This window comes from Telopea speciosissima, chromosome 7, assembly GCF_018873765.1.
Source record: "Telopea speciosissima isolate NSW1024214 ecotype Mountain lineage chromosome 7, Tspe_v1, whole genome shotgun sequence".
Taxonomy (NCBI): domain Eukaryota; kingdom Viridiplantae; phylum Streptophyta; class Magnoliopsida; order Proteales; family Proteaceae; genus Telopea; species Telopea speciosissima.
In genome coordinates, this window is record NC_057922.1 from 66682979 (window position 1) to 66708317 (window position 25339).

Genomic DNA, 25339 nt, shown 5'->3' on the forward strand with positions numbered 1-25339 from the left:
AAAACAGGGGGGGTTGTTGGTCATTTCCCACCTGTGAAATGACCAGCCCACCCCTGTTTTTGCTGTCGTTTAGCAGGGCTGGACACTCCAGCTCCCGCCACGGCTGGAGGAAATCCATTTCAAGCACACTGTACGTGTGCAGAACCTTTTACCTTATAGTAATTTTAGAATTTTTTGACAAATAATATTTTCTATTGCTTTTATGTAATCCCCTTGAAATATTTCCCCCAGAAGATAGAAACAGAGTCTCAATGAGTAGTATCCTTTTTACCTAAAAATAGCTCACAAGAGTCGGTCAGAAGTCACTCTAACCATTGGATAGGGAATAAATCCATCTCTGCCATCTGTAGTCATTTGATCATTATAAACCCTGAAGTAATAAGGGAAAAAGGCTCATGGTGGCAACTGCCAACTGCAACACAACTAATATCATCACCAAAGATTAGATATCAAACCTGTAAGAGTTGTGACAGATGCAGGCAATTTTAATCATATGTATAAATCATGTATTAGAAAAAGATCAACCCGACCATTTTTCATCATATGTATAAATCATGTATTAGAAAAAGATCAACCCGACCATTCAACAAGAATGGAATTAAAAGCAAAAATAAAAAAATAAAAACCACAGACTATTACATCCATCCTACAGATTTTCGAGGGGGGCTACATACTCTACAATGGCTTTTCTTCATATATTTGCACTCTTTAACACATGCCTTTCCTTTTTTTTCCCCATGGGGGTGTTGGGGAAGTGGGGAGCTTTTCTCCGTTTTCTTCCCTAAAAACCTGTGACAATCCAACAATGGGAGAAGAACAATAATACAACTGACCCCAGAACAGGTTGGGGTTCTCTTGTGCCTCAGAAAACAAAAAAATATATATAGAGAGAATGAAAGATAAAAGATTACACAGGCCTTGAAACTATTGACCCTAGGCAAATCCATTCGTAGTTTTCAGTGGTTTGCTCCTGAAATTTGTAATGCTGCAGTGAGGACAAATGTACTCCAGGCCATCCGTTTTGGCATAGTCCTGCCATCACCACATAACTAATAATGAGATATACATGTCTATATAGCTTAGTGCCATAATTTGAAGATAGTGAAAACCATGTAAACCAAGGGGTAGATCGAAAAATAATTGGGAAGTGGAATGGCTTTGGGCTGAAAATGGACATAGCTTCAAACAGAATTGAATGGAAAAACAAAACAGGATCCATGTAGCCCGATTACATAAAATCAGAAAAGGCTTAGTTGTGAGTTGTAGCTGTTCAAAACCAACCACCATTTGGCATGCATATGCGAACTTCAGTTCAGTTACTCAGCATAACCCTCTTTTTCTCTCTTGGGATGGAGGGGGCAGATGAACTATCCAAAACAGAATCAGCAGCTCCTCGCACAGGAGGCTTCCCCTCCCCCCCCCAACACCCTTCCTTTTTCTCTTTTTTTCTTTAGTATCATTAATATCAAACCCAATACCCAGTAAGAGCACTCAAAAAGCGAACCTAAATCTACAAAGACAGAAACCTCAAGAATTTGCTTGCACAAAGAGTTAGGAACAATAATAAATAAAGGGTAATTTACACATACCACCCCTGAGGTTTGACGAAAGGATATTTTCACCCCCCAGTTTTGGAAAATTCTGCGTACCCCCCTGAGGTTTGCAAACGGTAACAAATAAGCCCATTCCGTCAGTTCATGACTAACACTGTTAAAAATTAGACTTGAACTGATGGAATTGCCCTTACAAGAAAAAAAAAAAAAAAAAAAACACCTGCAACTCATCTTCCCCAATCGATTTTGGGGAAGATGAGTTGCAGGTATGGAACAAACTACCAATACCCTCGCCGTCCACTGCTCGATTCAAGCAGAACTCGATCAAGATTGTTGGGGAGGATGAGTTGCAGGTATCCTTGTAGGGAACACCATGGAATCCAAGATCTCTGAGATATCTGTCTCAGACAGCTCTGAAATTCCAGATTTGCTGTCGCCTAGGACTGCTGCAACCGAAACCCTTTTCACCCCTTCAGCTCTCACCCCTTCACTACCTCTTCTCCTTCTTCTAAAACCTAATCAAATTTCAGGGCAGACATCAAGAGCTTTCTTGATGGGTTCCGTTTCAAGGATAAGAAGAGTGTTACATTGCGATTGATGGCGCTTGCAGATAAGGTTTTCGATGAATTACCTACAAGAATGTAAAGCGGCAACTGTACTTTATCCTTTTTTTTGTTCTTCTGGTAAACTACATTATCCTATCAAAATTGTTTATTTTGGTGGAACTGTATATTAGGCTGTACAGAAGTAATGTGTTATTCATTCTTATTAATGGACAGTTATTGCATATTGAATTGGGGAGTCTGGGGTACTCTTTGGTTGCTTCCTTTCGCTCACTGAAACTGGAGAGTTCTCAAATTGATACCTTTTGCTGCTTCCCCTGCTCCAGGCGTTTTTCCTAGACACTAAATTCCTACCTTCGTCCTCATGCAATGCATAGAGTATTAATAGCTTCTTGAGTTCTCCCCTCAACGTCATCACAGCCAAAATCAAGGTCCTCCAACCCTATATATAAACTCAGATCTGGAAACTATATATCTGAAGTTTAAGAAAATTTGAGATATTGGAGCAGGACTCTCCAATATATAGTTTCCAGATCTGAAATCCACCGGCAATGGAGGGCAAAGCTCCCAGGTGTCAATCCTCGGGTATCGTTTTCTTCCATTATTGACTACTGGAAGAGAATCAGAATAAAAAATCAAGAGTCCAGAATTTGTGATTGATAGATAAAAATCAAACAAAAACCCAGAAAAGAAGAACAAATTAAAACCAAACAAAGAAGAGGTTGATAGTGTATCAGTTGATTCAACTAATCCATTACAGTTTCCATCCAATTTGATTGGTTTCAGGGTAGGTTTGCTTGAGGATTGAGATATGGGAGTTGCAGGTTTTTTTGGGGAAGATGAGTAGTTGCAGGTTTTTTTTTTTTTTTTTTGCAAGGGTACTTTCTAGAAGAAAAGTAGAAAGTGAGAAATGGAAACAATGAGGATTTAGAAGAAGAAGGAGAAGAGGTAGTAAATGGGTGAAGAGGGTTTTGATTGATGTGAGAAATGGTTCAGTGTTGATTGATGTTAGTGAGTGCGCAAAAGGGTTTTGATTTGGGATTTTTTCCCAATTTGAACCCTAAATTCCTTAAGGGTTGAAAGGGTTTTGAAACCTGCAACTCATCTTCCCCAAAATCGATTGGGGAAGATGAGCTGCAGGTGTTTTTTTTTTTTTTTTTTTTTTTTTTCTTCTTGTAAGGGCAATTCAGTCAGTTCAAGTCTAATTTTTAACAGTGTTAGTCATGAACTGATGGAATGGGCTTATTTGTTACCGTTTGCAAACCTCAGGGGGGTACGCAGAATTTTCCAAAACTGGGGGGTGAAAATATCTTTTCATCAAACCTCAGGGGTGGTATGTGTAAATTACCCATAAATAAATTTCCATAGAAAGCAGCCATGTGTAGGTAGACATGAGTGTGGTTCCCACTGACAGCATTCACACCACCAAAAGCTTAATAGAATTTATACCATGTCTGCCTTAAAAGAAAGCTATCTTTTAAGACTTCCACTTGCACAAGCGATCAGTCTTGATGTCAAAAATAGAAATCACCAACACAAGATGTAAGAAAAAGCAAAGCAATGTCTTCTAAGTATGGTGGAGGGCCAGTTAGGAAAGAGAGAAGGAACTCAGAGTTGCTGGGGAGGAAGAGACTCACATAACCACACTCTTACATGAGCAACCCAATATCACTTTGTATTTTCAACCGGTGTTTCCATCGTTGGATTACAATGTATAAATAGACAGAAATCAAAAGAGTCCTAATTGAAATGTAAAACTGAAACTAATGAAACTAACTTGCAATCAAACTATATCTCCTAATCCAACTCTAAAACTAAAATAGAGTTCAAAATAACTAGCCTATCTCCTACGTATCCTACCCAAAGCAAATAAAAGATATAGAGATTAACTAAACTACTACCAACCCTTATTGGACCAAATACCCGGATTCGGCAGATTCCATTTGGGTTTGGATTTCTAAACCCGGTCATGCTGGTCCAACTAGTCGAGTGCTACTACATCAACTCTCCTCTTCTGAAAAGAACTCGACTCCGTCGAGTTTGGACAAGGACAGAGGAGACCATCTGACTTAACATGCTGAAGTAGAAAAGATCCTGCTATTCGCTGAAGCTTGATCGCCGGAAGGTCGTTAGCTGGGAGAAATTTCACTTTGAATCCATCGAGTTTGAAGGAGTAAAAGTTCTCATAAGTCATAACCATAATGTTGAGCCTTCTTATCAAATAACCATAGATGCCCCAAGAGGATGTGACACACCCTTAAGGGTAGGACATCATGTTACACTTTATCAACCAACCCGCCAATGGAGTATGTGAGCAAACATCGATCATTGATCTTAAGATTAGTGTTGTTCACTCATGCAAGTTTTTAGAGGTTAGAGTGCGGCTCTGTCTTTACACCGAATTTGCGAATGTCTTTAGAGACGGCATTGGTGCAACTACCACCATCGCTTACCATGGTGAACAAACTATTGCATCTCACTCCGGCCTGGAAAATACTATTACAACGTCAATCATCCTCGTCAAAAACATTGTGTGTAGCCAAAAGTAGACAAAGAACGTAACAAGTGGTGTCAACGGGCTGGTCTTGGCCTTAACCCTAGCCCAACCCTGGCAGCCTTAACCAAAACCCAAGCCCAGCCCGACCCTGCCAGGACCAAGCATACCCTCAACCCAGCCCAACCATTCCCCAGCCCGGCCCTGATTGACCCATCACAACCCACTAAACATATATATATGATGTATTCACATAGCCCCAGCCCACTTAACAAAGCCTATATTTATTAAGTGCATTTACCTTAAAATGCACTAGTGGGTTATTAAGTGCATACAGGGTCCGACACATTTATTAAGTGCATACAGGGTCGGCTGGTATTGCCAAGACCAAGGCCTCAACCGAGGCTCAGCCCAGCTCTGCCCTGCTAGGGCCAGGAAAATACTAAACTCAGCCCGATCATGGCAGGAACACAGGCCCGGCCCAGCCCTGTCAAGGCTCAAGGCGAGTTAGGGCCGGGTCGGGATGGCCGAGTTTTTGACACCCTAAATGTAACTATGTTGTGACTCTCCATCACTATCGCTATCATTGACTTCACTAGGTTCACAATTGCGTCCTGCTCTAGAAGTACTAGGTTGTTTCTCTGTGTCTCTTCCAAAGTAGTAGCCATAAATTCTTCTTTATCACCGAAAGCAGCCAAACAATTAGGACACTAAGCAGAAAATATTTGTACTCCCTTGAATGGAAGCATTGTAGTTCAGCCCGTGGCTTCATAGGAGGTCTATCGAAACACGCCAAGGCGGAGAATAAGGGTGGTTTGGCCTCAAAGGTGCCATAGAAGAACCACTAACCTGTGGCCTGCTGAATGACTTCCCCTATGGAGAAGATTGTTGTTGACTGAAACTATCACCCTTGGACCTTTCTCTGAAAGTTTTCCAAAGATATGGCCGTTTCATACTTTCTTTTACCTGATAGTCTACTTTACAACATCCTCCATCATAGGCTTTCTACTGGATGCTAATGCAGCATTGATCTGAGGGTACAAACCATTATAGAACTATGCCACCAATACCTCTTCATTCCACTCAAAGTCAGATCGGGTAGCTAAATAGTAAAACCTGGCGATGTACTCCTCAACTGTCATGCTTTCCTTTCTCAACTGTGCAAACCTGAGGTGCATGCACTGCTTGTAGTCGGTAGGCAAGAATCTCTGATTCATGGCTTCACTCATCTCAACCCAAGGAGTGACTAACCCAATTCCTTGATTCTGATTTTGTTGTTGGTGCTTCATCCACCAGACTCGAGCCATACCCTTCAGCTTAACTTTTGCAAATAATATCTTTAGGCCTCAGTCAACCCGCACCATATGAAAAAGATCTCCAAACTGTGAACTCAGTCAAGGTACTGCTCAGGGTTGTTATCCCCATAAAAATCAAGGACATCCAGCTTTGGGTCTCTTTCAGCTGCATAAAGAGGATCATCATATCAACCAACTCCATATAGTGGTGGTTGTACAAGATGTGGTGGTGGTGGTGGTGGAGGTAGTGTACCATGAGACGGACCCTGTGGGATGGAGTTGGAAGAATCCCCAGACTGCATGGGATCCTTGGCTTTATCAGAAGCCACTAGTCAGTCAATAGAAGCTTACATGGATGCTATCATTGTCTGGATGGAACTAACAATTGTGTTGAGGGTATCAACACGATCTATAAGGTTGGCAATCTCCATCCTGCTTTCATTTTTATAAGAATTAAGTTGTTGGAGGATCTCATTATTGCCACCATGGTTAAGATATGGATAGAATCTCCAAAGTGGTGGAGATCCTGGGGTTCAGAACTCCTATTTAAAATCACTATGGGCCCACTATAGCAAGAGAACACTTAAGACAAAGGCTTAATGGCAAATCAGTAAATAAACGGAAGTTTATAAGGATGGTGGCCGAAAATTATAAACAAGGGGAATCTTAAAGGGCACCCAAGTAGTTAGATGGGTAATTGGATTAAAAAGGAATTAAAATAAAAGGATAATGTTAAATAAAGGGTAAAACAGAATAAAGGTAAAATAGAGTGGCAATTTGGGGAAACAAGGGAAAAATAAAGAAAAAAAGAGACAAAAGGGAATCGTGGGAAGGGGATACCGTCTCCTACCTCACAACACCAAAAAACCAGCCAGCAAAGGAGAAAAGGGCAGCATCTTCTACATTGGGGTCGAACCAGTGGGAAAGGATTTCAGTTCGACAAAGAGAGGCCCTCGACTTGGAGTTTCGAGCATGGGAGATGGGATCGATTCCAACTAACGAACCAGACAATTGCGAATAAGGTCAATCATCTTCAATTTTGGTCACGGTAGAAAACACACCAGCGGAGACGACACTCAGAGCTGGATAGAAGGGAACTCAACTCCAAAAATCAGGCACACCGGAGGGGAGGGATTCGAACTACAGCGATGAAAACTAGGTAGGCTCGATGGGTTTCCTACCTCAAAATTCTTCTCTTGCTTTGTTTTTTACTGGCGAACCCTAGAAGGGGGGGTATGTTACAGAGGGCAGAAAAGGAAGATGGGATGTTGTTGCAGTAATCGGGAGGGAGGGGGATTGCGGCAGGATGTTGCAGGGGATGGCAGTGACAATAGGAAGAGAAGGGATTAGGGGTAACATACCTCGTACCTTAAGGAAGGGGAGAGAAATTGATGGGGAGGAAGAGGGGTCCTTTGGCTTTGATACCAAATTGATGGATGGTCGATACTAAATTGATGGAGGGTCGATTAGGAAAGAGGAAGAAATCTGAGAAGGAACTTAGAGTTGCAAGGGAGGGAGAGGAGCAACCCAATATCACTTTGTATTTTCAATCTGTGTTTCCATTGTTGGATTACAATGTATAAATACACAAAACAAAAGAGTCCTAATTGAAATGTAAAACTTAAACTAATAAAACTAACTTGCAATCGTAAGCCCCTTAGAGGAGAGACTCTCCCTTCACACATGTGTCGGGGGGTCCGGGGTGCTTTTTCACACACGCACGCACGCACAGAGTCGAGTTGATTCGAATAGTGTCGTGTCGTGGCGAGGCGTGATGCGTGCGGTGCGGTGTATTTAATGTGTCCCTTAAAACTAATCCAAAAAAAAAAACTTGCAATCAAACTATATCTCCTAATCCAACTCTAAAACTAAAATAGAGTTCAACATATCTAGCCTATCTCCTACGTATCCTACCCAAAACAAATAAAAGACATAGATTAACTTAACTACTACCAACCCTTATTGGACCAAAAACCCGGATTGGGCTTTCCAACAAATCCAAGATTACTTAAATCTGATTTATATAGAAGGAGTTATGTACCGGTCAAACTTAATTTGGTGTGCGTGAATGCTGTCAAAATCGCTTTGAATGAAATATATTTTGGAAATCAAAACAAATGAATATTTTATCGCACTTTTGGTTTTTAGCAATGTTTTACCATATTAAAATTTATGGAATTTTAAGATTTAAGAAAAACCCCAACATTAGAAAGTTGAAAATTGCACCTACTACCGAAAATCCAGTTTTTGTTCTTGAACTGGGGGGGTTGACTTTTTTTCTTTTGGAATTTGATTTTTTAACTATTTTTATTGGATTCAAATAAGGGGATATTTGCTTATTTATGAATAATAACTTAAGTAAACGAAATACAATTTCATTTACTTAAATGATATTAGGCATAAATAAGTGTTTGTATACCAAGGTTTGCATAGATAGGTGTTTGTATACCAAGATTTCCCACCGACGGCGAGATCTCAAGATCTGGCACTCATATAAAGGAGTTTGGGTCGAGATCTCTCAAGATCTCGAGCGAGTTGGGGTACTTTTTTGTTTCGTATGCCATCTCGTCTCGACCCTGGGAAAAAATCATGGTTATGACATTAGTTTCTTGCATGATCACAATCATAGAGACATAGACCAAACCAGCAACTTGCTATGTCACATTACGCTTCTACAGGCACAGTCTATTACATTAGTTTCTTGCATAATCACAAAACCAGCAATTCAACCTGGGAAAATAAGAATCACCCACGATGACATACCATATCAACTTACAGGCCCCACATGGAAACATGTTAGAACTAGATAAACCAGACCGTCTTCCCACTGAAATTTGACAGGGGCAGCAGATATAATCAAGACATGTAATTATATTCATCTATGCAGTCCCACAAGAGAACCAGCAAGAAAGCAAACTTTCTGGACAGACTTGGAAAATACGACTTAATATAGTGATTAAGTACAGAGATGTGCAGCGTACCTTAAAAGCCCCAAGGCCCTGCCGTCTATCACAGCCAAAGTGGGCCCACTCGCCGCATATGCCACAATTCACCCAATCACCTGCTGCACTACTGATAAAAGGATGCACCAACCCCATTGTTAGCAAAGTGCAACACGCACACACACACACACGGAAGCATGGCTAAAGGTATTTTTTAGGCAGCCCAAAATTCATTTGAGACAACTAGTGGAATGAACTGGCCAGTCCAGAAATCCTATCCCATGTTCTGATTCCACTCAAAGTTTTGTAGAGAACTCTCTAGAAGAACCAGTCAGCATAATTTCAAGGGGAATGGGTACAGTACACAAGGCTGAATTATTAAAAACCCCTACAATAATGTGTATTGCATCCTTGGTTCAACCACCACAACCTTTTGATGAGGATATAAACTAACCACCTAACAGGTACCCTCTGGATTGACCTTAGGAGAAGTTTCCTGCTCCCTGAATAGCAAGCAAATATGGTTTCAAGTACTGGGGATCTTATTAATGTACCTCAGGTAGATGGCAAAAAGATATCCATGCTTTACACCCCATACCAGACAGATAAAATCTAGATAGATTGATTGAGGTATTTTCTTCCCTTGATCTTGTGGGGTTGTGGGAGAGAGAGAACAGACCTGTGACATAACAAGCAGCATTCTCCATCTACATCATCATGAGCCAGCTCATATTCTAACAAATATGTCTCATAATGCCTTTTTAGAGTATTCCCAACACCCTGGTGCAACCACAAAGATTACAGACTTTAAGAGATTTCCTTTCTCAACAAAGAAAAAGGAGTCAACAGCAGGCTAGAGCTAAATCTAGAATAACACAATAAATTGCAAATAAGCACATCAAAAAAAAACCTGAATGACTTTGTACAAACCTCCAAAAAAGTAATGGCTAGCAGACCTCATGCAACATAATAACTAATAAAATGCCTCATTTCTTTTCTCCAGTGACAACTTTAACAGATTATGCGCCATAGTTGTCATGGCGTCTAGGCGACCCATGGCGTTGGAGGGGCCCTGGACGCAAGGCGACCGAGGCGTCTGAACACCTAGGCAACGCCTTGACAACTATGTTATGCGCAGGAGCCTAGGCCGAGACTAAAATAAAGTTAAGAACGAAGCATAGAAATAATGAGATGCAGGTGTCAGAAAGAGCTGAAAAATTGCAGGGGATGGGAAACAGAAAACAGTTAGTATACAACCAAAAGAGATGTATTAAAATGTATAGTTGAGCTTTTCAAGGCCACACACAGTAGATTGTAAGAACAAAAAGACCACTGTCATCCTGCAGACCACAGTGATTTAATCTTTATTTTGTGAAGGAAGCCAGTGTCTTGGTCACCCAAATCAACAATGTTTGAAATTATGGCTGGGGGATTTGATTTCCCCTGGGAAAACAGAAATATTTTGCCAATTTCAACAGATTCCTCTCAAAAAATTGCCAACTATGCCATTTTGACCCCAAGGGAAACAGAAATATTTAGCCAATTTTATAAGAAAACCATTGAATAGCCATTATTTACAGTCCACTATTTTAGTAGTTCTTTAGGTTGTTCATACGGTTTCAAGCACCATCGTAGGATAAACTGGTGGAATCTCAACATTTATTTAGGTTCACACTCAATCTTTATTTTAAATAAAAGTCCACTAGAGAAGAATTGAAAGACAAGTTTAGTTGCAGTGTAATTAAAGAAACTTATTATAGTTATAATAGATGGATACAATTCTTAGATAACGCAAGAAATCATATTATAAAAAAGAAAACTAAGGTTCCTGAGCACAACATAGGTCTAATTGTTTGTTTTGCAGGATCTTGTGGTAACAAAATATCCTAGCACTAGCAGCTGCGAGGAAAAAAAAAACCCTGCAATCCACGGAAAGCGAGTGACATACTGTCATTCTATTAGTCAATGTGTGATTGCGCATTTTCGAGAAAACCTGGCCTTTCCAGTTGATGCCATTCCCAACATGAAAGCCTCCTCTTGAAACCACCTATACCAGCTCCATCATATTACAATTTTTTATGTTAAAGCAATATCACAAGAAAATCAAATCACATTTGAAGAAAAAAGATATCACCCTCAGACCAACAAAACATCACCAGTGCTCACCTCTCGATATAAGTTATAGAGATCAAGACGCTTTGCATTGAGTATAGCCTCTGGGAATTCTGCTAACCCACCTTGAGGGACAAGACGAGTATGACCACGAAGGATTAGAAACTGCATGACATCCCTCAAAAATTCCTCCTGCAATTAAGAATATGGGAGAGAACAATTCAAATTAAAAAATAAAGAAAAAAGTTCCAAAATTACGATAAACCTAAAAACCTAGGAGCTATCCTAGGGCCAAAAGCAACCCCAATAAACATGATCCAAACCTATGCATAAATGGCATATTTAATTGACAAGAGATGTGAAATGAAACATTTATGAAAAGTCCACTGACTAGATTATCATAAAGATCCATACTGTACACCCAGCATATTGCCACATTCTAGAATATTAGCAAGGAAGCTTGCTTCTTTCTTTCAAGTATTGACATAATAACTTCTTTTCGATTCGTTCAAGGGCTAAGATTGAATGAATTTCAATGTATACAAGCGAAACACATTATTAAATATAATAAAACAAAATTCAGGAGGGGAACCTGCAAAAATAACACATCACAGTCTTCTATTTTTTCTTCCTAATTACCGCACATATGCTATTTTTTGTGTCTATCATTCATGGTAAAGCGGTGCACAATAAGTGGGACATAATCATGCTAGATCTCCCTGAAAACGGCATCTGACACCGTAGTATGAACTACATCCAAGTCACTCTAAACTACTCGAGGAAATGGCACCAGAACAACTCACCTCAGAGCAAACCTGAATTGGACATCTTCCACAGCCATGTTTCTTCAGGGGTAAGGGATTCAATGAAATAATCTGCTGAGCTTGATATGAGCTTGAAAATGATTTCCGATGTGTGGCAGGTGTGGGCCCTGCAAAATTATGCTTTGCAGAGGGAACAATTGCTAAGTTAGGTTTTGTCTGTCCTCCATCATTCCCATCTGCCTCAGGAATTCCCAAAAAGGGAAGCATCTTATACTGACGAGTGTGAGGAATGGGCCTCATAGCAGCAATTTTCAATTTCTGTCGAACAGGTACTAAAGGCATGCTGACCTCATCTATTGATCTGGATTCTTCATTTTCATTTTCTATTTTTGTGAAAGTAGCTCCATTTTCAGCAACCAGTCTACTATGGATGACATCTGTTGTTCCTTGGAATGGTTCAGATCTCTTCCGGCCAGGCTCAGGTGATCTCAACCATCTTGGAGGATTAGAAGGTCTTGATTTGGTCGGATGGAGATCTTTCCCTTGCCTTGTACAGAAGAATAGGAGGCGCTCAGCATCATCTTTCTCAAAAGAAGCAACAGATGATCCATGGATGCTAGCTATGCCAAGTGTCACCAAGCTACGGTAAGAAACATCTGGTGCCAGTTGCTTTAAGACCTGCCAAAATGTGCAACAATATAAGGTCTGAAAATATTAACTACAGCGTGTTTGGTCAACCCAATCCATCACATAAGGACCACATAATGGGTTAATAAGTGTTTCTTGCAAGTTGAATAAGACTGCTTGTAAGTTAAACAACTGTCATGGATTCAAATAGAAAGGATGGCAGAAACTGAACTCATCAAGTCAATCCTAATTAGTTAGTTCAGTCATAGCATTCACATGAACTACCTTTTGCTCTGGAATCTTTAAGCCGTCTCAAAGGAAAATCTTCCTCGCTTTCAATGAAACAATTGAAGTTCGTAAAAATAAGAAACCACTAGGCCTGTTATACCATTATTTACCATACTTTTAGATGCCAAGAGTTTAAGTCCAGAAACAGTGGTTTGATCAAATATGAGAACTTGGGACTGTGTCCCCCTGCAGAAGGTGAAAAACCAATTAAACAATCACACCAATATTTTTATTGAGCCAAATGTGAAATATGGACTGCACAAAAAAAAAGTTCTTCCAAATGCACGGTAACCCTTGTTTAGCAATGGAGCCATGCAACACCTAGGCATTTAGCCTCCAAATACAAGTCCTCAACTAGTGATCACTAGGCATAGCCCAGTCAGCAACAACAAAACAATGTTTACATGTTATAGGATGCATATGCTAGTTCTTCACAGGAAAGAATTGATTAAAGCTAAATCTACTATCGAGCAACAAAGCTAAGTATAGTTGTCACGGCGTATAGGCGACCCAAGGTGGTCGAGGGGGTCAAAAACTAAGGTGATACCAACAAGGCGCCCAGGCTTCGCCTACAACTATGAAGCTAAGCATTGTTAGGTTTCTTCAAACCATCATATGAAGGGATCATTTGACTTTTCAAGGTTTGCGGGTTGAGATTTACTATTTTACAGCCACTAAAGAGGTCAACTGTTTAATATAATGGTCTTCAGTCTGTCTAAGTAAAATACGGAAGTGCTTTGACATATCAACTAGCAATCAGTCAACTGGGGCAATGGCCAATCCACCAGAACCACCACCGAACATACATCAACCAAGATTAGTTTTAAATGTAGCTGATACGGTCCCAACTACTCAAGTGAATTGACTAGCACAAATCTAGATGACAACCATAACAGAATTACCAAACAGAGAAAAGGCCAAGAAGGAATCAAAACCTGTGAAGCCCATATCTTAACTTTCATGCAAACTTCAAATTCAATAGGGCAACTGGCTTATTGAACAACAACTAGTCAACAAGGCAATTGCTAACCCACAGCCAAACATACGTTGCCCAACATTAGATTACTGCAGTTGATAGGCATCCCTCCAGTTTACTTAATTCGTTATAGATCATCTAAACATAAAAAGAGAAGGCATAGGAATTACAAACCTGTGAAGCCCATGTTGGGACCTTCATGCAAACTTCAAATACAGTGGCCCCACAAGCTATTGAAGCAGAGTTCCGAGGCTCAGAGAGAGGTGGTTTGTTTTCCTCACAGCTAGGCAATGCATGGACTAGTTGACTTTTTTCAATAAGCTCATTCTTTATATGATTCTCCAAAAGCTGAAAATCAATAACAAAAAAAATATAAAATAATATCACCATGCATATCTATAAACTTTAGGAACCCCAATAAGGGTAGAAGTCCAGTACAGCAACGCTAATCCATATTTGAACTTTATCTAATTATCTTTCAATTGATACCCACATGCAAATTTCGTTACCTGGTCATCAAAACAAGTCTGTGCGCTACCAGAGACTAAAAGTGATATGTGAGAAGAGCTACAGGTGGAAAAATCACATCGCATGGTGACAACACCACGAGAAAATGTCCCAGCCTGAAGAGGGGGTGGTGGGGCACTGGAAAAGCAAAATGATGCAATCCATCAGCAGAAATTTCTTCATTTATTCAGAGCAAATACAGAGACTTCATCAGCAATTACTGTTGCCGTTACGCATACAGATATCCATCAACTAATGCTCTTCTAATCATTGTAATTATCACCCTAGAAAGAGTCTTTACATACATTCCCTTGACGTCAGAAGAACACAGCCTTTTCACTATAACACTCTCAATGAATAGAATTACATAAAACAGTATTAGACAAAAAGAGAATGTATTAACAAGGGAGACATAGAAACCCAAAAGGGGTCACATAACAAGACAATCAAGTAGAGCAAATGATCAACCTAACATACCATTCCCAAATAACCCTCACACACCTTATTTGACAAGCTCACCCCCTCGAGAATTAGTCAAAGCACCAATTTGAAGAAGATGTTCCTAATAGACACAGTGCAACATATTTCTGATGAGGTGTGCCCTTTGCTACAAAGTTCCATGAAGGACCTTAGAATGCCTGTGAATAACCCCTAGTTCGAGAAAGCTCCAGCAGTAGCAGAGAACACCAAACCCTCCAAGGAGATGCCATAAAAAATAAGTTAAAATGGCACCACATGGAGGAGAGCATAGTTATCAAGGCGGGAAGGCGACCATGGCGTTTTAGAGGGTAAAAAGCAAGGTGACACTGCCATGGCGGCAAGGCGCCCGCCATGGCGCCCAAGGCATCCAAGGCGACCAAGGAGTCTGGACGCCATGGCGTCGCCTTGATAACTATGGAGGAGAGGCCCCAAAAACATTATAATCGGTCCATTAGTCATGAAGCCTAAAACCCATAAGGATGTTCCCAACCAAAAAGCTAGGTCCCTGATAGTAGCTGATAGTAGCAACTAGCAAGAGAGATCATTATTTATCAAAAAGAATAAATAACTAAAGTATTAGCGATCACCCAATGAGAAACTCCATGGTAATCAAGTCAATAATTTGCATGCCCTTTTGACCTAGTTCATTGGACATTTTGCATATCATTTTATGCACTTAATATTTCATGTTTCAAGCTCATAATTGTCTTATATTGGCATGAATGACTTATCTAAGAAACTGTCCCCACATGGCCTAAAGTATATAATCCAGTTTTCTAGGCAATTAACAAACCCAAAACTCAAATTTGAATTAGATAATACCCAAAACTCATACCTGGAGAGACCATTTACTATACCAGTAGTGCACAACACTGTTAAACTGGTCAATACTCTCTGCAGCTTTGCTCCTAATGCTAACCACCACCACCATCCCCACCCCCCCCCCCCCCCCCCCCCCCAAAAAAAAAAAAATCCACAAGATTGCTATCAAGGAAAAATGTCCATAAGTTTCTTCATTGACACCCAAGGGTGCCTATTGCAAAGGAGAAACGGCTAAGAAAAAACAACCCTGAGGACAAACCAGCCCGAAGGGTTTTTATTAAGCAATGCACCAAAGAAATAGATCTTTGTAGCACCAACCTATGATCAGTTTGAAGAGAAAAACCCAACAAATTCTGCACCAAGGAAATACACCTATGCAGTAACAATCTAAGACCGATTTTAATAGAGAACACCAAGAAATTTACATGCTACAACTGGTAAACCTTACCACCCATGCAGAGAAAGCCCCCACCCCACCAACACAGCTTTTATCAAGGAGATCCACAGTTTAGAACATTTTATTTGCCTATAATCTTAAGAAGAATAGGTCTCTCTTCACTCCCCCACTCTTCTAACGTCAGGGTAATACTGCAAAGACTGTAGCATTCATAGATTTACTGAATCATAGTTTAGTGCATGCATACTGATAAATTACTCAGACAAATAGAACTAAAAATTTAAAAGACCCACTTGCAATTAATTCTGCATGTAAATTGTGTGTTAAATGAAACATTGCTTCCCTCCCCTTAACAGAAAAGAAAATTGCTTTAAAGCAACAACATACCTAACCCGATTATGAAGTTTACTCCCCCGTATCTGAAACAACACCACAGAAGAATTGAGACAATAAGAACTTGTATTCTTCTGTAAATTTTAAATTAAAGAAAAAAAGCAAATAATGCCAAAAGTAATATTAAAAAGAAAATAAATTAGTCAGTGATCCAAGAGGGTGTAATAATCACATATATTGGACCAAAAAATCAAAGCATAATTTTTTGTATCTTTATTCAAGTCATTTTTGGAAAAAGTGAGGCTACATCAAGATGTAGCTATCCTGATTATGGGATTTAAAATAATGACCAGAATAAAGACAAGAATACATTAATATTCAGCCAAGAAATCATAACCATCCGAAACTCCAAACTCCGCTCAGAAGAGAATGAAGAGAGAATAGGACTGTGCTGAGTTTAGTAAAGCAACTTCTTAGTTCCTCTTCCCGAGTACTTGTTGAACTACCAGAGCTTGATTTCTATAGAAAAAACATTTACAGGAGAGAACATGGCATGGTCATGCAGCACTCGGAACAACAAAGTCCTCAAATATTAAGATGGGTATAGACATTAATTAGGGCCACATTAATTAACTACTGCAAGAATCCAAAAAACTCTAGAATAATACTTACTTCAATGCTCAACAGAGCATTGAGGCCATCTTCCAAAGATCCTAGTAAGAAAGCATCCTGCAAATAAAGAATTTGTAAGCATTGAATACTATTCCACCAACAAAAAACAAATATAGGATAGAATTAAGAAATTATCCCAACTTACCAATGTGCATGGCAATCCACAAACAAGAAACCTCATGCTTACATCGTCATCATATATTTTTATAGCAGGGAGAGAGCCAGTCGAACCTTCCTCCTCTTCCGCTGCATCCTTTTCTGGAAGAAGAATGTTGATTTTAGGAGGGTCCCCAAGTAGGCGAGGTCCCAGCTTACCACTAACCTTATGGCTGTTGGCTGGCAAAACGTGGCTGTTTCGTACACAATAGAGCCTGAAGGATGCATTTGCAAGCTGGAATGCATCCCATGTATGACTACAGGAACTGCCACCGACAAAAAGGGGGAAAAATAAGAACATGATCACTAGTTTTCCTCCAACATAAATAGTAAGTACATAATACATGCTGAACCCCAAGAATGGATGTTGACGTGCTCCTCTATCTTAGAGCTCAACATGTATTTACCTATCACAGTCACCCAGTCCATAGCCTGAAAATACCTAGAATGGACAACCTTACTGCTCAATAGGTGAAATCTTTCAGATTAATCGAGACATAAAATCAAACAGTAACAACTATCCAGTTGTCCAATCCTAGTTTGTGATCGCTAAAGGATAATCCAGTAGTTCAATATTAGGCTATGATCACTAAAGGATAATCCAATAGTTCGATTTTAGGCTATGGCCCATCCAAGAAGCGGACAGGCATTAACCTCAACTATCCATGATGCAGCAGGAACCCCCTCGTACCAGACTTTCCCATGCAATATACATTTAATACCTCTGTACCACTGAAATCAAAGCATGGCGAAAATGGCAGGCTGCATAACAAGAAAAAGCATTCTTCCAATATATCACATATGGAACACCCTGCAAGCAGAAAGATATTGCTTCAATGATGGATTCTATAGAATGCCGAAATTGCAGAGCATGCAAAAGCAATTATATAATCTATGATTTCAGTTCACAGATATAATTTGTTATTCAACCTAAAGCACCATGGTCAAAACTTTATCAGCAGAAAAACAAGAAACATGCTTTGAAACTTCTTGAGTTGGATTACCTTAGAGTAAAGTGCCTCTGCCAATTTTTCTCCATTCGGGACCTCCAAATAAACCTAAACCAAAATTTGGCGATGAAACAAATCAAATTCCAGAACTATTTAATCACTTACCAAAAATTGTGGAACTCTCATAACCACTATAGGCATGTGTACTATATTCCCCTTCACCCCTCCCTTTCTTTTTTCGAACTACCATTCCCCAACTTTGGCATTGTCTAGATGAAAAGGCCATTATGTTTCTATTGCATTTGAGTTTCAACATATTCACAGCTTCATATTAAAAACGAAACTTGGTATCAGCTCATGACATGGAACCACCCCCTTTTTTTGTGTGTGTGTGTGTGTTGGGGGGGGGGGGGAAACAAGTATATATCAACTATCTAGGCATCCAAGAGACTGAAGGTGGACAAAGACATACAGAGAAAAGGCTACATTAACAACTAAGAACATATCAGGGGAGAGAAAACACTCTCTCTAATATGAACTAAATGACAAGCTGAGATTCCTTTTTCTTTTTCTTTGCTTCCTTGAGATTGCAAAGGGTCAGTATTGTCTTCAATTTTATAACATTTCAAACCTTACCTTTTTTCTCTTCTATAAGTGCTTTGATGCAGAAACTAAGTTCCTGCAACGGTACCAGAGAAGGAAGAAGTCTCATAGCCATCACAGCCATGACAACCAGCCCTGTCAGGCAATCTGACAGATCTTCTGTCATGACAGCCTGCAATTCCTGCTCCTTTTCTGCTTCTGCTTTTGAGATAAGATTCCAGATTACAGCAGGAATCTTATCTTATCAGCCTGCCTACTCAGCAGTACAATTGTGGGGTCTTTTAAGGAGCCTTATTTTCCTTTTTTTTAAATTGCTATAATTATCATTAGTCAGACTGGATTAGGTTTTTTTTAGTTCCAGTTCTGTTTGGTTTGTAATTTTTATTATTTTCAGTTTTTCTAGTTAGTTTCTACCTCTTCCGTCTGGTTGATTAGAAATTAGAGTCGGTTTCTGTTTGGTTTCCTTCTTCCCTTCTCTTTATCAGATTTGGTTTCTACACTATTATAATCAGTTCTGGTTGGATTAAAGGACTAAAGACTAAGCTATAAGTAAACGTATTGGCCTACAGGCCATCCCCATGATTTGAAGAAATGAAGTATTCATTTTATGATTTTGGTGCTGTGAATTCAGACCTACCTCTGTGGATTCAGTGCTGTTACTCAATGGATTCTGGGTGAGGCTTAGGTGGGATTCTTGGCCTGTTATCTCTCCTTTCTATCTATCAATCTTGCTATTGAGATTCAGGTCAGATCAACTCAACTTACTACCCTGCAGCTATACTATTCTGTTGAGTTTTCCAAATCTGTTTTGCTTGTTTGATTCTGCCTATCCTGCTAGTCATGGAAGAAGAACTCGGTCGAAACCAGTGGTTTCAACTGAGATATCTCGGTTTCCCAAGTTTCTGAGACAAAACCTATATGTACTACTGTTTCGACCAGGTTTCGACAATATTTCGGAAATTTTGATAGTTTTTGACCAGTTTCGACCAAAAAATACCAAGTTTCGACCAATTTCAACCAACCCAGTTTCAGTATGTGACAAACCCAGAACCTGTAACCAGTAACTGAAATAGAAGATGGAAGAGAAGAAGATTGAGGGAGAAGAAGAGACGGGCAGTCAATTATGTTAGCTCTCAGTAACGTGAGAGTAGTCTCTTCTCCCCTTGTCTAATTTATAATAAAATCAATAGAAAGTTACATTAGAAAAGGAAACTAATTCCTTGTCAGCCAAGCAGAGAAAATAGGAAACTAATCTAATAAGGAAACAAGAGAATCTAACCTAGAGTAGGAAACATAGCAAAGAAATAGCAACTAGCCTATGTAATCACGATAGAAACAAACCCCCTACTTGTGACACATATCTTAACACTCCCCCCTCAAGCTAAAGTATACATATCAAGGGCTCTAGCTTGGAACAATACGAATAGATATTAAAAGCAGCACCAGTTTGAATAGCAGTTGCAGACGCCAATGAACACAATGAGAACTTCAATCAATCAGGGAGCAGTACTAACTCGAGCAAACCAATCATCAACAACTTCAGTAAATAATAACCTTCGTGTCGAACAAATTCAATCAGCAACGAGTAAAATAGGCGGCAGTGAACACGAACCGCAATCCACAAGATCATAGCAGCAACAATAATATCAAAGACACTTCTCAAAGAAGGCCAGTAGTAGGTAGGTAGTCATCTTCTCAAAGAGAGATAAAAGTGCAGCATCCAACGGCTACATCATAAGCGGCAGGTAGTAGGTAGTAATCTTCCCAAACAACCCAAAGAAAAATAAAAGCGCAGCTTCCAACGGCGCATCAAAAACCCTTCTCAAAGAAGGCAGGTAGTAAGTACTAAGTAGTATTTTGCTCAAACAAAGGCAGATTTAGAGCCCCAAACAGAGGTCTCAGATAAAAATTTCAATGATAAATAGGCAGTATAGGTTACTACAGACCAGACATCATTAAGTTGTTGCAGACCAGATAAACAATATATGTTACTGTGGACCAGATTAGGCAGTATAGGTTACTGCAAACCAGATAGGTAGTATAGATTACTGCGGACCAGACAACATCAGGTTGTTGTAGACCAAATAAATATGAATTGTTGTTGAATATCATCCTAACAGATAAAATTGTTGTTGAGGACGAACAAAATAATAGTAATCTTCAAATAAAAATAGTTTTGAGTTGATGACTTGAGCAGATAAGAAAATAATAATCTTCAATAGCAGGTACGAGACTATAATCTTTAGTCTCCCTCTCACGTGTAGCATTACACGTGGACAAATAGTGACCACCAATAAGCAGCATCTCAAAGGATGATGCATCACAAAAAAATTCCAATAATCAAGAGTAGCACTGCAACAAGATCCTAATAATTTCCAATTCATCCCTTCACGGTAGAAATAATCTCCACGCAAGTACGATCCCAAAAAATAATTTCCAATCTCCATGCAAAATACCAATCTTCAAAAATTGGAACCCCAAATTGATATCATCGGGCCCACCAAATAATAATATGGTAAATATATAAGTCCAATGGCAATTCTGTAATCACTGCATGCAATCCCCAAGTAATGCAGAAACCGGAACAAAATACCCAATTGAGTTCAGTATGGACCCACCCAAGTACACAATAGGCAATAATGCAAGGGGTTAGTGGCGGTTTGGTAAATAACCAGAATTTTGCAAGGGGATATTTGTAAATAAAGGAGAAGAATGGCAATACTGTAAATATAGCAAAACAGAAGGGAAATGGCATGAATGTAATTTAGAGGAATTCAAATATAAGCAAAAACGGAGGCCAAAGGGTAAACTTGTAAGATGATAAAATATGGACATGAGTACATTAATGCTGAAGAAAGGGGTAAATATGGAAACTAGATAAAGTAAAGATGACATAGATGTTATCGTCCAAGAAAACAAAGGGGCAACAAAATAAAGGAAATAAAATAAAGTACAAGAAAAAGAGTTCTTGAAATAGGTAACGTGAGGAGTTGTGAACCAAAACCCCAACACCCCCATCGACTTCAACTTGATGTTGGAGTATTTCCCAACCATCGACCAAGAAAGCTATAATCTGGCGAAATTGAATCATGAACCAGAGGCGGAAAGCATGGAACCAAAACCAGTAGTATATTAATCTTCTTCGATCAATCGACTGAAACACCAAAACACCAGGGAATTTATCAATAGCAAGCACAAATACCCAAAGGGGACATTACCATCTTCAGCAACATACCCAGAACAGCGACTCAGATGACGGTGTGGAACTTTATGGAACGACGGAGAGAACTCCAAGAGCAGTAACTGGAAAATGGAAATATGATCGAAAGATCACCAAATCTTGCAACACAGAGATCAATAGGAGCAAATCGGTTCAGCAGCAAGTAGCCAAACTATAAATGAACAGATCGCCGCCTTCTCCCTTCGCCTTCGTCTTCAACCTTCAGTAATAGACAGAGCCCAGCGGAACACGAGCCAGAAAAAAATGGAGACAAACCTCGTTCTTCGATCAGCAGGGTAGAGTAATCAGCAGTAACAGGTATGGCTTCATTTAAAGCATCAATCTTCATCGAAACCCATCCGAAACCCTAGTTCTTTCTTCTTCTATGAACTAGGGTTTCACCAGTAGCAAGAGAACTTAAAACGACTCTCAAAACAGCTACTGGTAACTGCTCTGGTACCATGTGACAAACCCAGAACCTGTAATCAATAACTGAAATAGAAAAGGGAAGAGAAAAAGAGATTGAGGGAGAAGAAGAAAGGGCAGCTGATTATGTTAGCTCTCAGTAACATGAGAGTGGTCTCTTCTCCCCTTGTCTTATTTATAGTAAAATCAATAAAAAGTTTTACATTAGAAAAGGAAACTAATTCCTTGTCAGCCAAGCAGAGAAAATAGGAAATTAATCAAATAAGGAAACAAAAACAAGAGAATCTAACCTAGAGTAGGAAACATAGCAAAGAAATAGCAACTAGCCTATGTAATCACGATAGGGACAAACCCCCTACTTGTGATACATATCTTAACACGGTAGTTTGGACCAGTTTGACCAGCCCATCACATGTCGAGTTTTGCCCAAAAAATACTAGGTTTTAACCAGTTTCGACCAAATTTCAGTTTCTGGCTGGTTGAAACCTATGTTGGCACTGAGTTCTTTATCCTTGCTGCTAGTTGACTTCAGTTTGATTCAATTCCTCTCTAGTTTAGTTCTTTCTGAAGTTCTGTTTTGAAGCTCTAAATCTCCTAATCGACTTTCAGACCTGTATTGCTATTAATTTTCAAGATCTGTTACAGGTTTTAGGCCTGACCTGATCTGTTATTCTACATTCTAATAGTTTCCAAATCTTCTGGTTTGATTTCTGGTGCTGATAGTCAATTTGCTGCAATTCTGTTCTTGCTTTCGTTCTTTCCCAGTGACAGCAGGATTACACAGAATACTGCTATACTGTTGTCTGAATCTTATCAAACTTTGCAGACAGTAGGATTTCTGAAAATACTGCTAAACTGTTGTCTGAATCTAATCAAACTTTGCAGACTTGTTCTACCTGCAGAACAGGTCCATCGAGTTTCACACCTATCTGATTTGTTTGCTGAGATTATTGATTGTGCTCTGTTTTATAGTTCTTTCCTATATTCTGCAATCCTCTCGTTTCTATTCTTTGTTAGATTTTATTTCGGCTAGAAGTTTAGAAACTCCATCATCCTTCCTTCCATCTTTCCCCATCTATTTGAATATCTATAACAAGGCACATTAAACTAACCGATTCCCCCTCCCCTTTCTCATAACTGTTCCCCATTTTGGGGGTCCCTCGAGATTTCCAAGAGTCAGAACTGTCTCCAATTTTATAACATCTTAATTCTCCTTAGCTATCTTCCTCTAACTTCCTACCTTCCACAATTCCCGATCCATAACATCCAATAGGAGGCACAACCCAGTAAATCTAACGGTTCAAAGCAAAGTTATAATTAGCAATCATCTGACCATAGTGGTCCATAGAGCATCTTTTCATGTAGAAAAACCTAATTGTTGTGTACTCAGCATCAAATTTAAAGGGAATCAAAGGTGCCAGCTAGATCAGCTGGTAAAGACAGTGGCTTAATAAAACCATGTCTTGGAATTGAATCCCAACTTCATCTGGATGGGTTTTCTTTTCTTTTTCCCTTTTTTTTTTTTTTTGGGGGGGGGGGGGGAAGTGGAATTTGCAGAGTGAGAAACAGTAAATCCGCCAAGACTTGAATTTTATCTTATTGTGCTTTCACATAAAGTTCTCTACTGTTTGGGGTCAGTTTATATACGATCTTTCAGAACAATATCAGCATTTACAAGAAAACCAGTATAGACCTTCAAGGTCTCGGATGTCTTCTAGTCGTTAACCCTATCAAAGAAAGATTCAGAAGCAGCAAAAGAAATAGAAAACCATAGACAAAAAGAAAATCCCATAAACACAAAGTAAATGTCACTGCCACATATAAATCACTTACAGTAGAGGGTAATGTTGGACCAAACACTGTAGATATTGCTTCGGGGCTTGACAAGTCAACGCCACCCCATACCAGAGAGCCTATTTCTTCCTCATTTGAAAGTTGCTCTCCTTTCAAGTAGACAAAACTTGGCTCTAATGAATCAAAAACACGACGGAACTCATCAGTTGTCGGATTTGTCAATGTTTGAACCTGCATTAACAAGGAAAGAGTGGGTGATTATTGTGACTTGTAGATTTCAACTGAAAAAATGCATCAGCAAATGCTGAGAATACGGTACTAGTTCTTCCACCTCTAGACGCCCAGAAGAGACAAGCTCTGGAAAGGGATATTTTGGGTGATCCTCTGAATTCTCCTCCTTTTGCTTATAATCGGGGATCTTTCCACAGAGAACTACAAGGAGACTACACGTATGTTTTGAAGAACCCTGAGCATGAAACATCATTATACATGGCAGCCCTGAGCGAATCCAAATAGAGGAAGCAATATTCTTCCGAATATAATTAGTTAGACTTGTTGCCGCGCTTTGAAACCTTAAAACCAGAAGCGTAACGGTACCATTGCAAAAACCCAAAATCAAGGCCACCACCTCCCAATTACTAGCACCATAGAACAAAATCACGGCACCAATAAGTCCTGGTGAGAATAACCAAAATCTCACGAGCTAAAACGCCAAATCTGGGACAAAGCACTTCATAATCCTTCCAAACACATTTACCACCACCACGCTCTCAATGGGAAAACTTTAAGGATTCCCTAACAATCCTATCAAAAGCCCACTTGGACAGAACCGTGTGCAGCACCTAAGTGAGTTCAAAACTTCGAATTATAACTGAGAACAACTCCAAGTTGACGAAACCAACCTACCCAGATGAAGAAAACAGGAGAAATCAGCAAACCTTATGAGTGATGAAGAAGCTCGAAGAACAATCGCATCAGACGAGAAGAGCAGGAGAAAAAGGCGACCCAGGAGAGAACCACGAAAAGGCAACTACCCAGATGAGAAAATCAGAAAAATCAACGACCAAAGTGAGAAGAACACGATCCGCAGCTCCCAACTCAAAACGCTCGTCGATAAAGAAAAGTAAAGTGGAAAGGAAACCCTAGACCCCTTAAAAATCACAACAAAAAAAAACCGGAAAGGACGTCGTCAAATAAAAATTCTCACTTCCTCCACCCGCAATATCAGCACAAACTCAACTTCGCAAAAATTAAAATTAAAATTAAATTCACATTGGTTAAGTAAATGTCAGTTTTCCTGCTGTCACAAAACATAATACGCACGCCCAAATCAACCAGGTCAAACAAAAACAAAGCATGAAACAA

General features: G+C 39.6%; 1 protein-coding gene across 1 annotated transcript; it reads right to left on the reverse strand.

Annotated features, from left to right (window-relative positions):
* Positions 1-545: 545 nt before the first annotated feature.
* Positions 546-25339, reverse strand: LOC122667646 (AT-rich interactive domain-containing protein 4-like). The gene is made up of 16 exons (XM_043864014.1): positions 24913-25339; positions 24306-24816; positions 24014-24205; positions 17986-18039; positions 17704-17792; positions 16971-17247; positions 16826-16882; positions 16208-16239; positions 14124-14259; positions 13789-13962; positions 11763-12401; positions 11014-11151; positions 10796-10894; positions 9527-9627; positions 8887-8977; positions 546-1032 (listed from the first exon to the last, which is right to left on the reverse strand). The coding sequence occupies exons 2-16, from the start codon at positions 24456-24458 to the stop codon at positions 934-936; spliced, it is 2331 nt and encodes a 776-aa protein (XP_043719949.1). The 5' UTR covers positions 24459-24816; positions 24913-25339; the 3' UTR covers positions 546-933.